The 13,854-nt window shown below is 35.1% G+C and overlaps 1 protein-coding gene across 1 annotated transcript in view; it reads left to right on the top strand.

Moving 5' to 3' along the window:
• LOC111157119 (glutathione S-transferase C-terminal domain containing) overlaps positions 1-13,854 on the top strand; it is a 133,120-nt gene that overhangs the window by 7,919 nt on the left and 111,347 nt on the right. Inside the window, exons 2-4 of the mRNA XM_022518360.1 lie at positions 2,338-2,775; positions 3,562-4,029; positions 11,814-12,065. Of these exons, the coding sequence (XP_022374068.1) occupies positions 2,359-2,775; positions 3,562-4,029; positions 11,814-12,065 (1,137 nt within the window). The 5' untranslated portion in view covers positions 2,338-2,358. The remainder of the gene's footprint in view (positions 1-2,337; positions 2,776-3,561; positions 4,030-11,813; positions 12,066-13,854) is intronic.

Here is a 13,854-nt window from a genome sequence, read left to right as displayed (position 1 = left end):
AGCCGAAGGCAGAGGCTTTAACCCACCCAGGCGCCCCGAATTACTAGCTTTTTAACAAAAAAAGCTGAGGACCAAGTCATTCTTAACTGACTTCTGCTTTTGATTAAAAAAAAAAAAAAACTGAGGAATTTAGAATATAAAGGAAATTTAATATGTTGACAGTTTCCTAAATTTCAGAGTACACTAATATTTCAAATACACTTAAAAGAAAGTTGCAGGTATACTTTTTTAATCTTCCTAGCACAGGTTTCCATGGTGAATGCTTTTAAAGAGTGCCATCTAGTGTTAACTTTGGAATTGCGATTCATGGATTAGAATATGGGGAATTTTAGACCCAGGATATGTAGAAATCAAACAGCTATAATAGTTAACAAAATTCTTAAGGAATAGGAGTTGAAAACACCTATCAGTTTCACCTCAAGATTGTATATGTTTGCATCTTTAAAATAACTTGTGCGTATTCATGCATTCATTCAACAAATAATTCTTAATTATATATATATATATATATATATGTCTCAGGCCATGTTTATATACATGTTTTATATATATATATATATATATATATATATATATATATATATCGGGCTATGTTTTAGGCATTGTAGTAAACTATTCTCATAGAACATTCTATTTGTGTGTTACCACGGTAAGTGCGAAGAAAAGCCTAGAATAGTGTTTTCAGGGTGGGTAGAGGTGGGGTTTTCAATTTAAGTACAGTAGCCCAGGATCATCTCAGCAAGAAGTTGTTATTTAAATAAATACCTGAAAGAGGTGAGGGTGTGTTCCAGGCACTGGAAACAACTGCAAAAGCTCTGTGGTTGGAATGTACCAAGTATTTTATTTTATTTTAATTTAATTTTTTTTAAGGATTTTATTTATTTGACAGAGAGAGACACATTGAGGGGGGGAACACAAGCAGGGGGAGTGGGATAGGGAGAGGCAGGCTTCCCGCTGAACAGGGAGCCCATTGTGGGACTGGATCCCAGGACGCTGAGATCATGACCTGAGCTGAAGACAGATGCTTAACAACTGAGCCACCCAGGTGCCCCTGTACCTAGTATTTTAGAGGAATAGCAAGCTTCTTTGGCTGGAGCTGTGAGTGATGAGACCAAAGAGATCTTTAGGCCACTGTAGGAGTTTTGTCTTTTCTCTGAATAGAAGGGGAAGATATTTGAGTAGTGACATGATCTTACTCCATTTTTAACAGGATCACTTTGAATACTATGTTGAGAATAGACCAGAGTGGGAGATAGGACAGCAAGCAGAAGATAATTGCTGTAATTCAGAGATAGGTGATGGCAGCTTAGATCACAGTGGGAGCAATGAAGATGATGTGAAATAAGCATTTGGGATATATATTGAAGAGACAAAATAAGTTTTTAATGGATTGGTTATGGAGATGTGAAAGGAAAGAGTAACTAAGAATAACTTGAGATTTTTGGCCTGAGCAGCTAGAAGACGAGGCTCCATTCACTGAGGTGGGGAGGATACATGAGGAGGCAGGTTTGGAGTGTGGGGGTGAGTGATTCTGGATATGTTAACTTGGAGAGATCTCGGTTATCAACATCTAAGTTATGGGGAACTTCAGATATTTTTCTGTTGTGAGTTAGCATGCAATAGCTCATCATATCAAAACCCACTCACCTTAGGAGAATTCATTTCTCACGAGGGAATGAATATATCCTCTCCCCACGGTTATTGTGTTATAGAGTCATAAAAGAGAAGCAGTGTGGGAGGACCAGCATGGCCAAAGCTTCTCCAGACAACTCCTAGTATTTTTGGTTATTTATTTCCCATTTTATTCATCTCTTGTTCTTACCTATAGTGAGACCTCAAAGTACTTGACTGAGAGGGTTCTATTGCTAAGCACCTAAAGTATGCTTATTTAATTTATTTTTTTTTAAAGATTTTATTTATTTATTTGACAGACAAAGATCAAAAGTAGGCAGAGAGTCAGGCAGAGAGAGGGGGTGGTGGGGAAGCAGGCTCCTTGCTAAGCAAGGAGACCAATGCGGGGCTCAATCCCAGGACCCTGAGATCATGACCCGAGCCGAAGGCAGAGGCTTTAACCACTGAGCCACCCAGATGCCCCGAAGTATGCTTATTTTAAAGGAGCTGGGTAAAAATCACCCCAAGACTAGTTAATTGCACCAGGTGGAAATCTTTCTTTTGGAAGCCATTTATTCAGTCCAGGAACAAATTCTTGCAGAATCCTATCACAAATCTTCACTGATTTCTAGAAAAAGTTTTTGAATATTCATCTTTCATTTCAGCTTCTAAGTTACTATATTCTAAGTCTATAATTCATATAATTCACTTCAATTTATGCTGCAGGTGACCCAATGAAAGAAGAAAATGAAAGGCATTAAGAAAAGTCTTACAGAAGAACACCTATACTTGGACTTTTCTCACCAAATAGAAGGATGCATCTGTCCTCTTCATACATCTGTAACTTTGTTTCTATTATCATACTGTGACTGCAAAATCTTTAAAGTTTGCTTAGTCCCCACTGGAGAAAATACAGATATTTCATTAAAAGATGTAGTGCCCCAGGATGTTGAAGTACAAATTATTTCAAGGCAAGAGCTTCCTCCAATAGTCCAGAATTGCTGTTTACCTGCAATAGTAGAAAAACCAGAAAATTTCTGTAGAGCAGGACTTGCTGTTGTACTGAGACACATAATCCAGAGATCATATGAAGCTGACACCTCCAAGAAGGAAATTTTGGAACTTTTGGGTTTTAAGAAGACTTGCTTGAAAGCCTGTGCTGAAGTAAGTATGATGGCTCTTCTGTTACTTAAAGCCATAAAGGGATAACACATTTATTTGAACATCTGTTTTAACCTTCTGTGGGAGAGGAATTAAATCCTGCTTACTTAAAAAATCTCTAGTAAGCAATGAAATAAAGTAGTCCCTCATGTATGCCAGTACTTCAGGTACAGCGTCGAAAAATAAGAATTCAAGATTTATTTTGTGAGGTTTGGAGACACTATTTTTAGAGAATGACTTCTTTTTTTTTTTTAATCCTTTGTTTTAATTGAGAACTTTTTTTTTTTAAGATTTTAATTATTTATTTGTAAGAGAGGGAGAGAGAACAAGCAGGGGGAGCAGCAGGCAGAGGGAGAAACAGGCTCCCCACTGAGCAAGGAGCCTAAATGGGCTTGATCCCAGGATCCTGAGATCATGACCTGAGGTGAAGGCAGACCATTAACCCACTGAGCCACCCAGGCATCCCTTAAGTGAGGACTTTAAAAGGAAATTTTACACATGAATAGGAGCTCAAGTAGCGGTGCATGTACTTCAAAGGCTTTGGGAAGGAAGGATTTATTCAGTAAGAGGATACAAGAGGATAGCATGTATTCCAGGTATAGGATTGCTAAACTGTTGTTTAGTGTTATGTTTAAAGCACTGTAATATGTCCCTTGATAGAACATAAAAACCTAGCCCTGGCATGGCGTGGCTTCAGTGGTCAAAACCAGTCTTATTTCCCGATAGAAAGTTTTCTTCAAGCTACATTGAAAGTAAAGACTCGATTTCTTCTGTTATTTTGTTTTTCAGGTTAGTCAGTGGACCAGGCTATGCGAACTCACCATCCCTTTAGCTATTGAGAATTTTCTTAGAGAATCTTCTGACCAGCACCCATCTATCCCTGCAGAAATACTACAGTTAGAGAAGAAGCTTAGTGAGCCTGTTAGAGTGCATAATGATGACAAACTCCGTAGGCAGAAGCTGAAGCAACAGAAGGCTGCTGGGGTCGGGCCTCCCCTTGCTAAGGAAAAAGCAATGGGCAAGGTGCATAGACAAGAAACATCTCAAGAGTTGGACTCTACATCTGAGAACCTGGAACTGAAAGTTGCATTCTCAAAGCTCACAGTACAGGAAGAACCAGCTGCCACCAACAGGGAGCCTCCTCACATCAGAAAAGCAAAAGCCTCTGACCTCCCACCTCTGGAGCATGTGTTTGCGGAGGGCCTCTACTTCACTTTGGCAGATATCGTACTCTTGCCTTGTATCCATCATTTTTTGGTAAGGTTTATCAGGAACGGATACATTACTAGAAGTTTCAGTCTGTGAAATTGCCTACGTTTGCATCCCTATTCCACTTCTTACTATCATTATGCTCCTGGGCAAGTAATGATTTCCTATCTCGATTTTCCTATCTGTAAAAAAGAGATCATAGTATCTATCCCATTGGATCACTGGGATGAACAAATGACATTTTGTGTGAAGTATGAACAGTGTTTGGCAGTAAGTTCTTAATCTTAGTCATTATTATAACTTTTAATTTTGAAATGCTAAAATTTTGGCAGTTATGATTATTAATTTCAAATTACTCTTGCAATTACCTTCAAGTATTAGAGGCTCTAGTATTAAAACACTAAAAAATTCTTGCCAGCTGTATTTTATAATTAAGTAGACACTTAAAATACTAATTACATTATGTTAGGTATTATTAAATCAGAAATATTTTATCATCGTGTCTGTGCATCTCTGTTCCTTATAAGATTACATTCTGTAGCTGGCTATGCTAGTCAGTGTTGTGGGAGAATATAAATGGAACGTTTTCTTTCTTCCTGTGAGTGTGTGTTTGTATGTGTGTGTATTTTTCCTCCCTGTGGAGGAAAAAAGAACAAGGTAAAAATAATACTAGAGTGAATGTGGGAAGCTATAGCTCTCTGCAGCTTTCCAGTTGGTTTTCAAGAGCTGCATTTTTCTTGCTTTGAAGCATTTCACCCTTTCTCCTAAAAAGGCATCAGATATCAGATTTCATTATGTATCACTAACACTTCAGATATCTCTACTGACAAAATGAAAAATGATTTCTAATGAAAATCTACTTGGAAGCTGGTGGCTCACTAATAAGTTAGGTGGTATTAATCAATTGGCATTTTCTTAAAGAGGATTTCTTTTTTTTTTTCCAAAATAGAGACAAAATAAGATTAGGAACTAAAATAACTTCAGAATTAAAGGATGTGAAAAAGATTTGGGAATTGTTTAGATGTTGATTAGTATTTTAAATGTTGTATGTAGAGAACCCACAGAGCTGGATGGGGAGAAGACATCAACTTTTTTTTTTTCCTAGTCCAGTGATTCTAAATTCTCTTACTCCTGACTTTCCCCTTTATTACCAACTTCAGTCATTACAGCAGTTATTTGATATGTATTATGAAATTCTGTTGGTGTTCATGGCTTCTGGTCTTCTTGGATAACTGTGTTTGTTTTTAATTTTGTAATAATTGAATCAAAGTGGCACATCCACTAATTGATTCATTTGAGAAAGTTGTTGAAAGTCTACTGTATATAGCAGGTACTCTTGTAGGCACTGGAAATAGAGTGATGAACAAAACAAGGCCCCAACCCTCATGGAGTTAATATTCTAGTGGGGGGGGATAGAAATGAACATGTAAACAAGTAAATAATATATATTTACATAATAGCAAGTGGTACAAAGAAGGTAAAACTGTTAGAGAAGATGAGTATCTCCTTGCAAAAGCAACAAAACAAATATAAAATTGGATTTACCAATGTAAATTCAATGGGTTTTGTCAGGCACTTTCCATAACGAAGTGCTGGGCTATTTGCTTAACTTCGCATGAATCTATGTAGTTGATTTTAGATGATTATCCAAACATCCATTTTCAGTTAGTTTGCATTTGATTTTAGCTTAATTTAAATAGTATTCACCTAATTAGGATCACTTGAGGCTGAAGTATTTTTAATTGGGAGGGATTTTTTTTTTTCTCTTCAATCAGGTGGGGGCATCTACTAACTGCTACTACATAAATTTACCTAATACTCACTGAAAAACCTTGTTCTTAGTTTAAAATAGGGGAAAACTTGTATACTCAGCCTTTATTATTACATGTATTCTATGATTAATTTTTCCTCTTTGACATTTATGGTAAACTAATTCTCACAGTATTTTCCTTTGTTTGTATTTTTCTTGGATCTGCATATTTTCTTTCAGGAATTAATCTTTCTTTGCCAAAGTAAGATATTGTTGATATTGTTTCTGTTATGTCTATTTTGCTCCTTTAAGTCATCTTGGCTATGAAGCCATTGTTTGAGTTCAGGTAGTGGCTATGATGCAGAGCATTTATGCTTGCATTAATTAACACACATTGAGGTGATGGAGTGGTGATCCAAATGGTCACACTTAGGATCAAGTTCACGATCAGGAAGGAAATTCAGGTTACTACTAGGTTGGGATCAGAAACATAGAGCCGACCCTAGAGCAAGGATATTTGGCTACAGGAATAAGGCCAACAATATAAAAGGACAGTCAATTTTGCAAAGTCAAGGTTTGGAATACCAGAAGTCAAAATTAGAAGAGTTAGAGAAAATATACAGTTGTGCTAAACAAAAGAAAGCCAAAGATGCAAAAACAATAGTAGATAGAATAGCCAAGTTACTGTGTCTAAACTTGCTTCATGCTTTTCTTCCTTTTTAGTGGTTAACCCAATAGCACCCATGGAAGGCGTCTGATAAAACCCACTCTGGGAAGTTTCAGGAACAGACTTTAAAAAGAATAGATTAAAATGCACACCTCTTATGATTTCCATTTTTTAAGTCATTTGCAAGCATCTTCTAGTAGTTACTATAGCAAGCATATGGGAGAAACAGCAATGAATAGCTGTACTCAGGCACAATCCTGATGTTCCCTGATACCAGAAAATTGTATAGTTATAATAAGTTGCTACTAGTAAGCGAGTATACTTTGATAAGACTATTTAAAAAATTATTCTACTCCCTTAAAACAAAATTTGCCATTTTATAAAATATTTTTGTAATTTGAACTCTTAGGATTTAACTTTTTACATGTTAACTTCTAATGCTTCGAATTGCGTTTTTAAAAAGTATGATACATTTATTGCTTAAGTAAAATTATTGTAGAAATTGATTTTTAAGCAAAAGTACCTATGTTAAATGTCTCTTTCACTTTCCCTGTTGTCATAAAATTAGGAATAAAATGGGAATCTCACTATTGCCTGGCACAAACTATGGATGCCACTTATTTAGTCGTTAATTTGTATATTCCATATCCTCTCCTATGCATTAGGTCCTCAAGAGTTTTCAGTTTTAACCAGCCAGTTCTAATCTATAAGTAAAAAATGAAAAATTGGGATTATATTTCCATCCAGTTGACTGCTTACACTGCTCACCTTAACATCTGTTAGTTATGACCTATTTTCAAAAGAGTAAACATGACTAAGGAAGTGACATAAAGTAAATACAAAACATTTTATATAATAAATGATTAGAAGGTGATGCAGAGGAGGAGATATTTTGGATAAATGTAACATCTTGCTTCTCTCCAGGCAAGTTTTACTGACCCTTATTCCATTAACTACAAAACCATTAGGGTTTCATTTTATGCTCTTGGTAGAAGCAGTTTTTTATCATTGTTTAAGAATAAATAATCTTATTTTCTTGTCTCTAAGTAACTGATATTTATAATGATTTTGATCTTATCAGGCAGGTAACTTTTTAAAAAATCATTTCTTAGGAGCAAATATAATTTGCATCTCACCCATTTTTCATTAGCCACTTCCTTAAATTTATCTTCTTGAGTGTAATGAATGTGGTTCAGTACCTCCTGAGCTGTCTGGATATTAGCAGAGCAGCCTGGCATGTTGATTAAATGGGATGACCTGTCATGCGGTGTAAACTCCCTGATTTCTCTTAAACATGAATTATTGTTGCTCAATCAGAACTTATTTTCCAGTAGAAGGAAAGATGCCATATGCGTTTAACAAATAAGACTAAAGCACTACCAAGAGGAGGACAAGAAAGGTGAAGAAATTAGAATATTTCTTATTTGATTAATTTATCATGACTTAAGCTCAGTTCCCTTATCACATAAGCTATTTCCAGGCAATTAAGAATTTTGGCAAGGGGATGCCTGGGTGGCCCAGTCCTTTAAGCATCAGACTTGTGATTTCAGCTCAGGTCACAATGTCAGGGTCATAAGATCAAGCCCTGCCTTGGGTTCATGCTGGGCACGGAGACTGCTTAAGATTCTCTCTCTGTCTCAGTAAAGAAGGAAGGAGGGGAGGGAGGGAGGGAGGATGAATTAATGAATTTTGGCGAGAATTATAAACTGATTCCCAGAGTACCATTTAGACAGTATATTTCAAACTCTTTTACTTTAACTCACAGTAAATAATGCATCTTACAGGTGATTGAGCATACTTACACAAATATCTTGTATACATTAAATGTATTATAAAGCAACCCACCTTACTACATGCTGCATACTCTTGTATTTTTCCATTTTATGCCATTTTTGAAACTATGTTAATTTCACAACTTTCTCACAGTTCATAAACCGTTGTTTGAAAAACACTAATTGAGATTATTCTTTGAAGCTAATAAATAGTTCCTTGATCATTTGTTCACTCAACAGAATATTATTTGTAAGGTGGTGTTTTAAGTGCTTGCTTTATGCAAAAACAGTTGGACATAAACCTTGCTCTTACAAGTACTTGTGCTTATTTAAAGGCCAGTTAAAATAGACTAAAATATATGTGCATGTTTATTTTTCATTAATTTTCTGTCTTTTCTGGCTTCTGCTTTGGTACTGATTATTATTAGATATATTTGTCAAGATTTTCTTGATTTGACCTTTTTATTTATCTATTTGTTCATAATCACCAGTCATAATTTGTTGGCGACATTATTACTGTCTCTGTGGAAACAACATTCAGTGCCTCAAAAAGAGGCAAGAACATTCTAATTTTTAAAGAAATTTAAGTTTGGTGGTGATGGTAGGGAGAAAGTATCTGGCCAAGAGAAAACAAAAAGATAATTTAAATCAGGAGTAATGGCTTCACATTTTCTAATTTGAATAAAAAGCCTTCCTTTAAGTGCTGTGTTATAAAAAATTCCCTCTAACTGACTCTAGTTATCTTTTCACTTCTAAATACTATAATTGTATCTTTTATCTTTTTACTATTTTACTTCAGTGAAATCTCCTCCTTATTCCATCAAGCCTATTTTAAAAATATGGTTCTGAGATTGTTTCTTACATTACTTTTAGGTAATACTGATTTGATTCTGTGTTAGATTTCATACATTCAGGGAAGAAGGCTTCACAAAAGGGAAAAAAAAGAAAGAATTTCAGAGCACTATTAAAATAAGAGTACAGCCTCTCCATTTCTCTCATTCCCACATTTCCCTAGTGAGTATATAACTTCCACTGAGATTCCTCAAAATATACCAGTGACTGTAGACTCTATATAGATATCAAATTATAATCATTTAAAAATACCACATAACATACTTTGAGGAAATCAACCCTTCAACTAATTTAATTCTTTCCCCATTAACCACTTAAACTCATGTTCATAAATAAGTACATATTAAGTATTTGAGGTTTTTGACTAAGCAGTGTCCATTTACTCTCCATTGACCCATTTACTCTCTATATTCAGTGCGTTGAGAACTTTGAAATATAATGAGGGTCAGGGACAGTGGAATGTGTTCTTGCCCATGAGTTTTTTTTTAAGATTTTATTTATTTATTTGACAGAGATTACAAGTAGGCAGAGAGGCAGGCAGAGAGAGAGGGGGAAGCAGGCTCCCCACCAAGCAGAGAGCCCAATGTGGGGTTCTCACCCAGGACCCTGAGATCATGACCTGAGCTGAAGGCAGAGGCTTAACCCACTGAACCACCCAGGTGCCCTGCCCATGAGTTATTGATGAAGGGGTTTCTAGATTTGAACGAAGTTGACTAAGGAAGAATTTTTAGAGGGGCATAAAAATATACTAACAATGAAAGATGATAGAAACTGGAATGCAAGGTATAAAATTTTCAAAAATGATTTTCAATTATAGGATATATAGTCATGTTATTTCTATTATCTTAGAATAATCTATGCATATTTTTTGCCCTTTTTCCTCTAAATATTATTCTTTTCCATTTTAGATATATATGTAAATATATAAATATATATAAGATATATAATAATAAATAATATATAAGTAAAAAATAAAATTATATATAAATATATAATATAAAATATTTTATATATTTATATATATTGGGGGGCTTGTAGTATAGTCAGTATGTGAGTACATTTTTAGTTTGTGCATATGTAATATTTATTATTCTTCAAATAATTCACAAATACCTTTTGGGCCTTGATTATTGCTAAGACATTAGTCCCTTGTCAGTCTTATTTAAATAGTATATTTTGATTTTAAAAATTTCTTTAAAAGATAGACTTGTTTACAATAATTCTAGATTTATAGTAAAGTTGAGCAGAAAGTACAGAGAGTTCCCAGATACCTCCTGTCCCCACCTATACAGTTTCCTCTACCATCAACACCCTGCACCAGACTGGTACATTTATTACAACTCATAAACTTCCATTAACGCATTACTATAACCCGAACCATAGTTTATATTAGGGTTGACTCTTTGGGCTATGCGTTTAGTGGGACGAGCAGTGAATGAGAGTTCCCGTTGCTCCACATCCTTGCCAGCTTTTGCTGTTGTCAGGGTTTTGCATTTTCACCCTTCTGTTAGGTGTATAATGGTGTCTCCTTGTTGTAACTTGCAATTCTTTAATGATATAAGGTGACGAACGTTTTCTCATACATTTATTTGCCAACTATGTATCTTTGTTGTCATATATATAACTGCCAACTACATAATTCTGAGGTGTCTTTTCAGATCTTTTGCCCATCTTTTTAATTGGTTGTTTGTTTTCTTGTTGAGTTGCCCAATTTATATATTGTGAAATGAATACTAAAAGTATAGGAAACATTTCACTAAAGAAGATATTTGAATGGCAAATCAGTACATGATGCTAAACATCATTAGTCACAGGGAAATACAAATCAAAATCATAGTGAGATACTACCACACATCCAGTAGAATAGTTCGAATAAAAAAGACTGACAATACCAGTCATTGGCAAGATTTGGAGAAACTGGGACATTTTCTAGTGGGGATATAAAATGGTACAACCATCAGAGAGAGGAGTTAGGCAGTTTCTTTAAAACCGAAGCACACCATTTCCATGCAGCCTAGCAACTTGGCTCCTAGTATCTACTCCTAAGAAATGAAAAACATTCACGCACAAACACTGATGCATTAGTTCATACAGCAATATCATTTATAATGATCAAAAACTGAAAACAATGCAAATGTCCATCAACTACTAAATGGATAAGCAAACTATATTATTCCATGCAATAACTACTACTTATAATGAAAAGAAACAAACTACTGGGGCGCCTGGAGCGCTCAGAGCGTTAAGCCTCTGCCTTCGGCTCAGCTCATGATCTCAGGGTCCCAGGATCAAGCCCCACATCTGGCTCTCTGCTCCGCGGGGAGCCTGCTTCCCCCCACTTCTCTCTCTGCCTGCCTCTCTGCCTACTGGTGATTTCTGTCAAATAAATAAATAAAATCTTAAAAAAAAAAAAGGGAAACAAACTACTGATAAATGCAACTACATGATGAACCTCAGAAACTTAATGCTGAGTGAAAAAAGACAAATTTTATGATTCCATTTATATGAAATACTAGAGAAGGCAAATCACATGGAAACCAAATCAGTGGTTGCTTGCAACTAACTGGGGAAGCAGAGATTGACTGCAGGTGGTCACAATGGAAGCTTTTGGTGTGATATAAGTGTTCTAATACTGGATTGTGGTGGTAGTTACATAACCGTATGAATCTGCTAAAACTCACTGTATGAACCGTACAATTAAAATGTGTGAATTTTATGGTATGTAAAGGTACCTCGATGGCTATTATAAAAGACAGTATGTAATAGTATGTTTTGTTCTTTGCCTGCCTAGGTAATTATCTGCAAGAAAGTTTCTGAAAAGCTGATAGAATTTCCACTGTTGGCTGCTTGGTACCAGAGGATTCAGGAAGTGCCAAGAGTAAAAACAGCAGCTTCTCAGTGTGGAATCCAATTTCTCCGTTTACCAGAGTTGCTGACCACCTCAAACGAACAAGATTCGAACTTAAGTGAGGTCGCAGATGTAGAGGAACAAAATGATGCTTCATTTATAGGAGGACCAAGGCCCACTATGACCAAGTTAATGGTACTTAAAATGTTTTTCTGAAAATTTTCTTTGAAAAATTTCATGTGATAATGTTGTTGAGCATTCTACCGCAACTTGTAATCATTTATGCACATTATTTTTGTTTTAAATTTTATTTGTAACTCTTTTATAACACTCTTACCTAATTAATATTTCTATGTCTTTTGTATATAAATGAGGTATAGTAAATTGAAGATTTTTATTAGTATATGTCTTTGGAGTCAAAACTTTTTTTTTCTTAATATTCAAGACATTGGCTAAGGTCATATCACATTTGGTCAAATTGTTCTAACCTGATTTTTTTGTTGCAAGGTTTTGGTCTCAGTTTTTAAGTTTTGAGATGATGATTTGAAGTTAAAGATTATGAAAATGAATATCTCAATTTACTTTCCAAGGTTTTGTCTAAATTTAAGATTTTTAGTTCTTTGAATTTTGTTTTTACTTTCTTATTTTAATGCCTTTTTATGTAACACATAGGATTTTTTTTTCTCTCTTTGCAGCAAGATTTGTTTCTGATAATACTAATTGTAGAAATTTTCCCAATAGGCTTTATTTTCTCTACGATTCTAAACAATTTACAAAAATGTTTTGCTTTTAACTTCAACTACTTAAATATTTATTTAAATAGAGGAAAAATCAGGAAGTAATTTGAGCTATTCATCTGAGTCATACTGGAAAAATATTCATTATATTTCCCTACTTGAGTTAGGAAGTATTTGAGTTCTGTGGTTAACAGGAAGTTTGGTGAATTAGAAAAGCACAAGATGTTTGTAGTGATATCATCCCCTTATCTCATTATTTAAGCTTTGTTAGTCTAGTGATGAAACAATGAAATAGGATTTTATAGTTGATTTTAGAAGAAGGTACCAAGGCATGTCCAAATCTTGATCAGATGACTATACTGTGTAGGGATTTCAGTTTCACCTCTTGAATTTTTCTAAATAAATAATAATCAATAGAATAATTTTTTTTTGCATTAAAATACTAATTTTCAAAATTTCAACTAAAAATCTGCTTTTAATTCATACTTACACAGTCTTGAAAGAAAATTAGTGATTCAAATTTTTCTACCTATGTTTTTCTAGCAATAAAATGAAATTAGGAAAAACATTTGTATTTTATACATATTAAAAATATTGGGGTGCCTGGGTGGCTCAGTGGGTTAAAGCCTCTGCCTTCGGCTCAGGTCATGATCCCAGGGTCCTGGGATCGAGCCCCACATCGGGATCTCTGCTCAGCAGGGAGCCTGCTTCCCTTCCTCTCCCTCTCTGCCTGCCTCTGTGCCTACATATGATCTCTGTCAAATAAATAAATTAAATCTTTAAAAAAATAAATAAATAAAAATATTTATATACAATGAGAAATCAATAACAAATTTGAATTCAGGAAAAGTTAACAATTATAAAAATAACCTGTCTTGTAATAACATAAAAAATAAAATGTCCTGAATTTTTAATTACAGGGGATGTGTTAGTTCAGGTCCCTCAAACAAACCCAAGATGGGGTTGGATATGCAAGAGGTCTACTGAGGGAAATCTGTGAGGTAAAGTGGGGAGGGAGACAGAGGCAGCTGCAAGAGCCTTCAGTCTATGATGCAGGTTTGACCTCTGTGCATGAGACAGGGAAGGAAGGATGATAGGGTTAGAAAAGCTTTAGACATCATTGCAGGTCTAAGAAAGTTTTGGCAAGTCAGTGGGGAATCCTTGAGACTAAATCATCTGTCAGAGAGTTCCATGTTTCTGAGGAATAGGCCTGCCATGGTATCTCAGCCACTCTCGGGCATTTGCTT

Source organism: Enhydra lutris, unplaced genomic scaffold (assembly GCF_002288905.1).
Source record: "Enhydra lutris kenyoni isolate GAN:26980312 unplaced genomic scaffold, ASM228890v2 scaffoldscaffold3, whole genome shotgun sequence".
NCBI lineage: Eukaryota > Metazoa > Chordata > Mammalia > Carnivora > Mustelidae > Enhydra > Enhydra lutris.
This window is presented reverse-complemented; position numbering and strand designations above follow the sequence as displayed.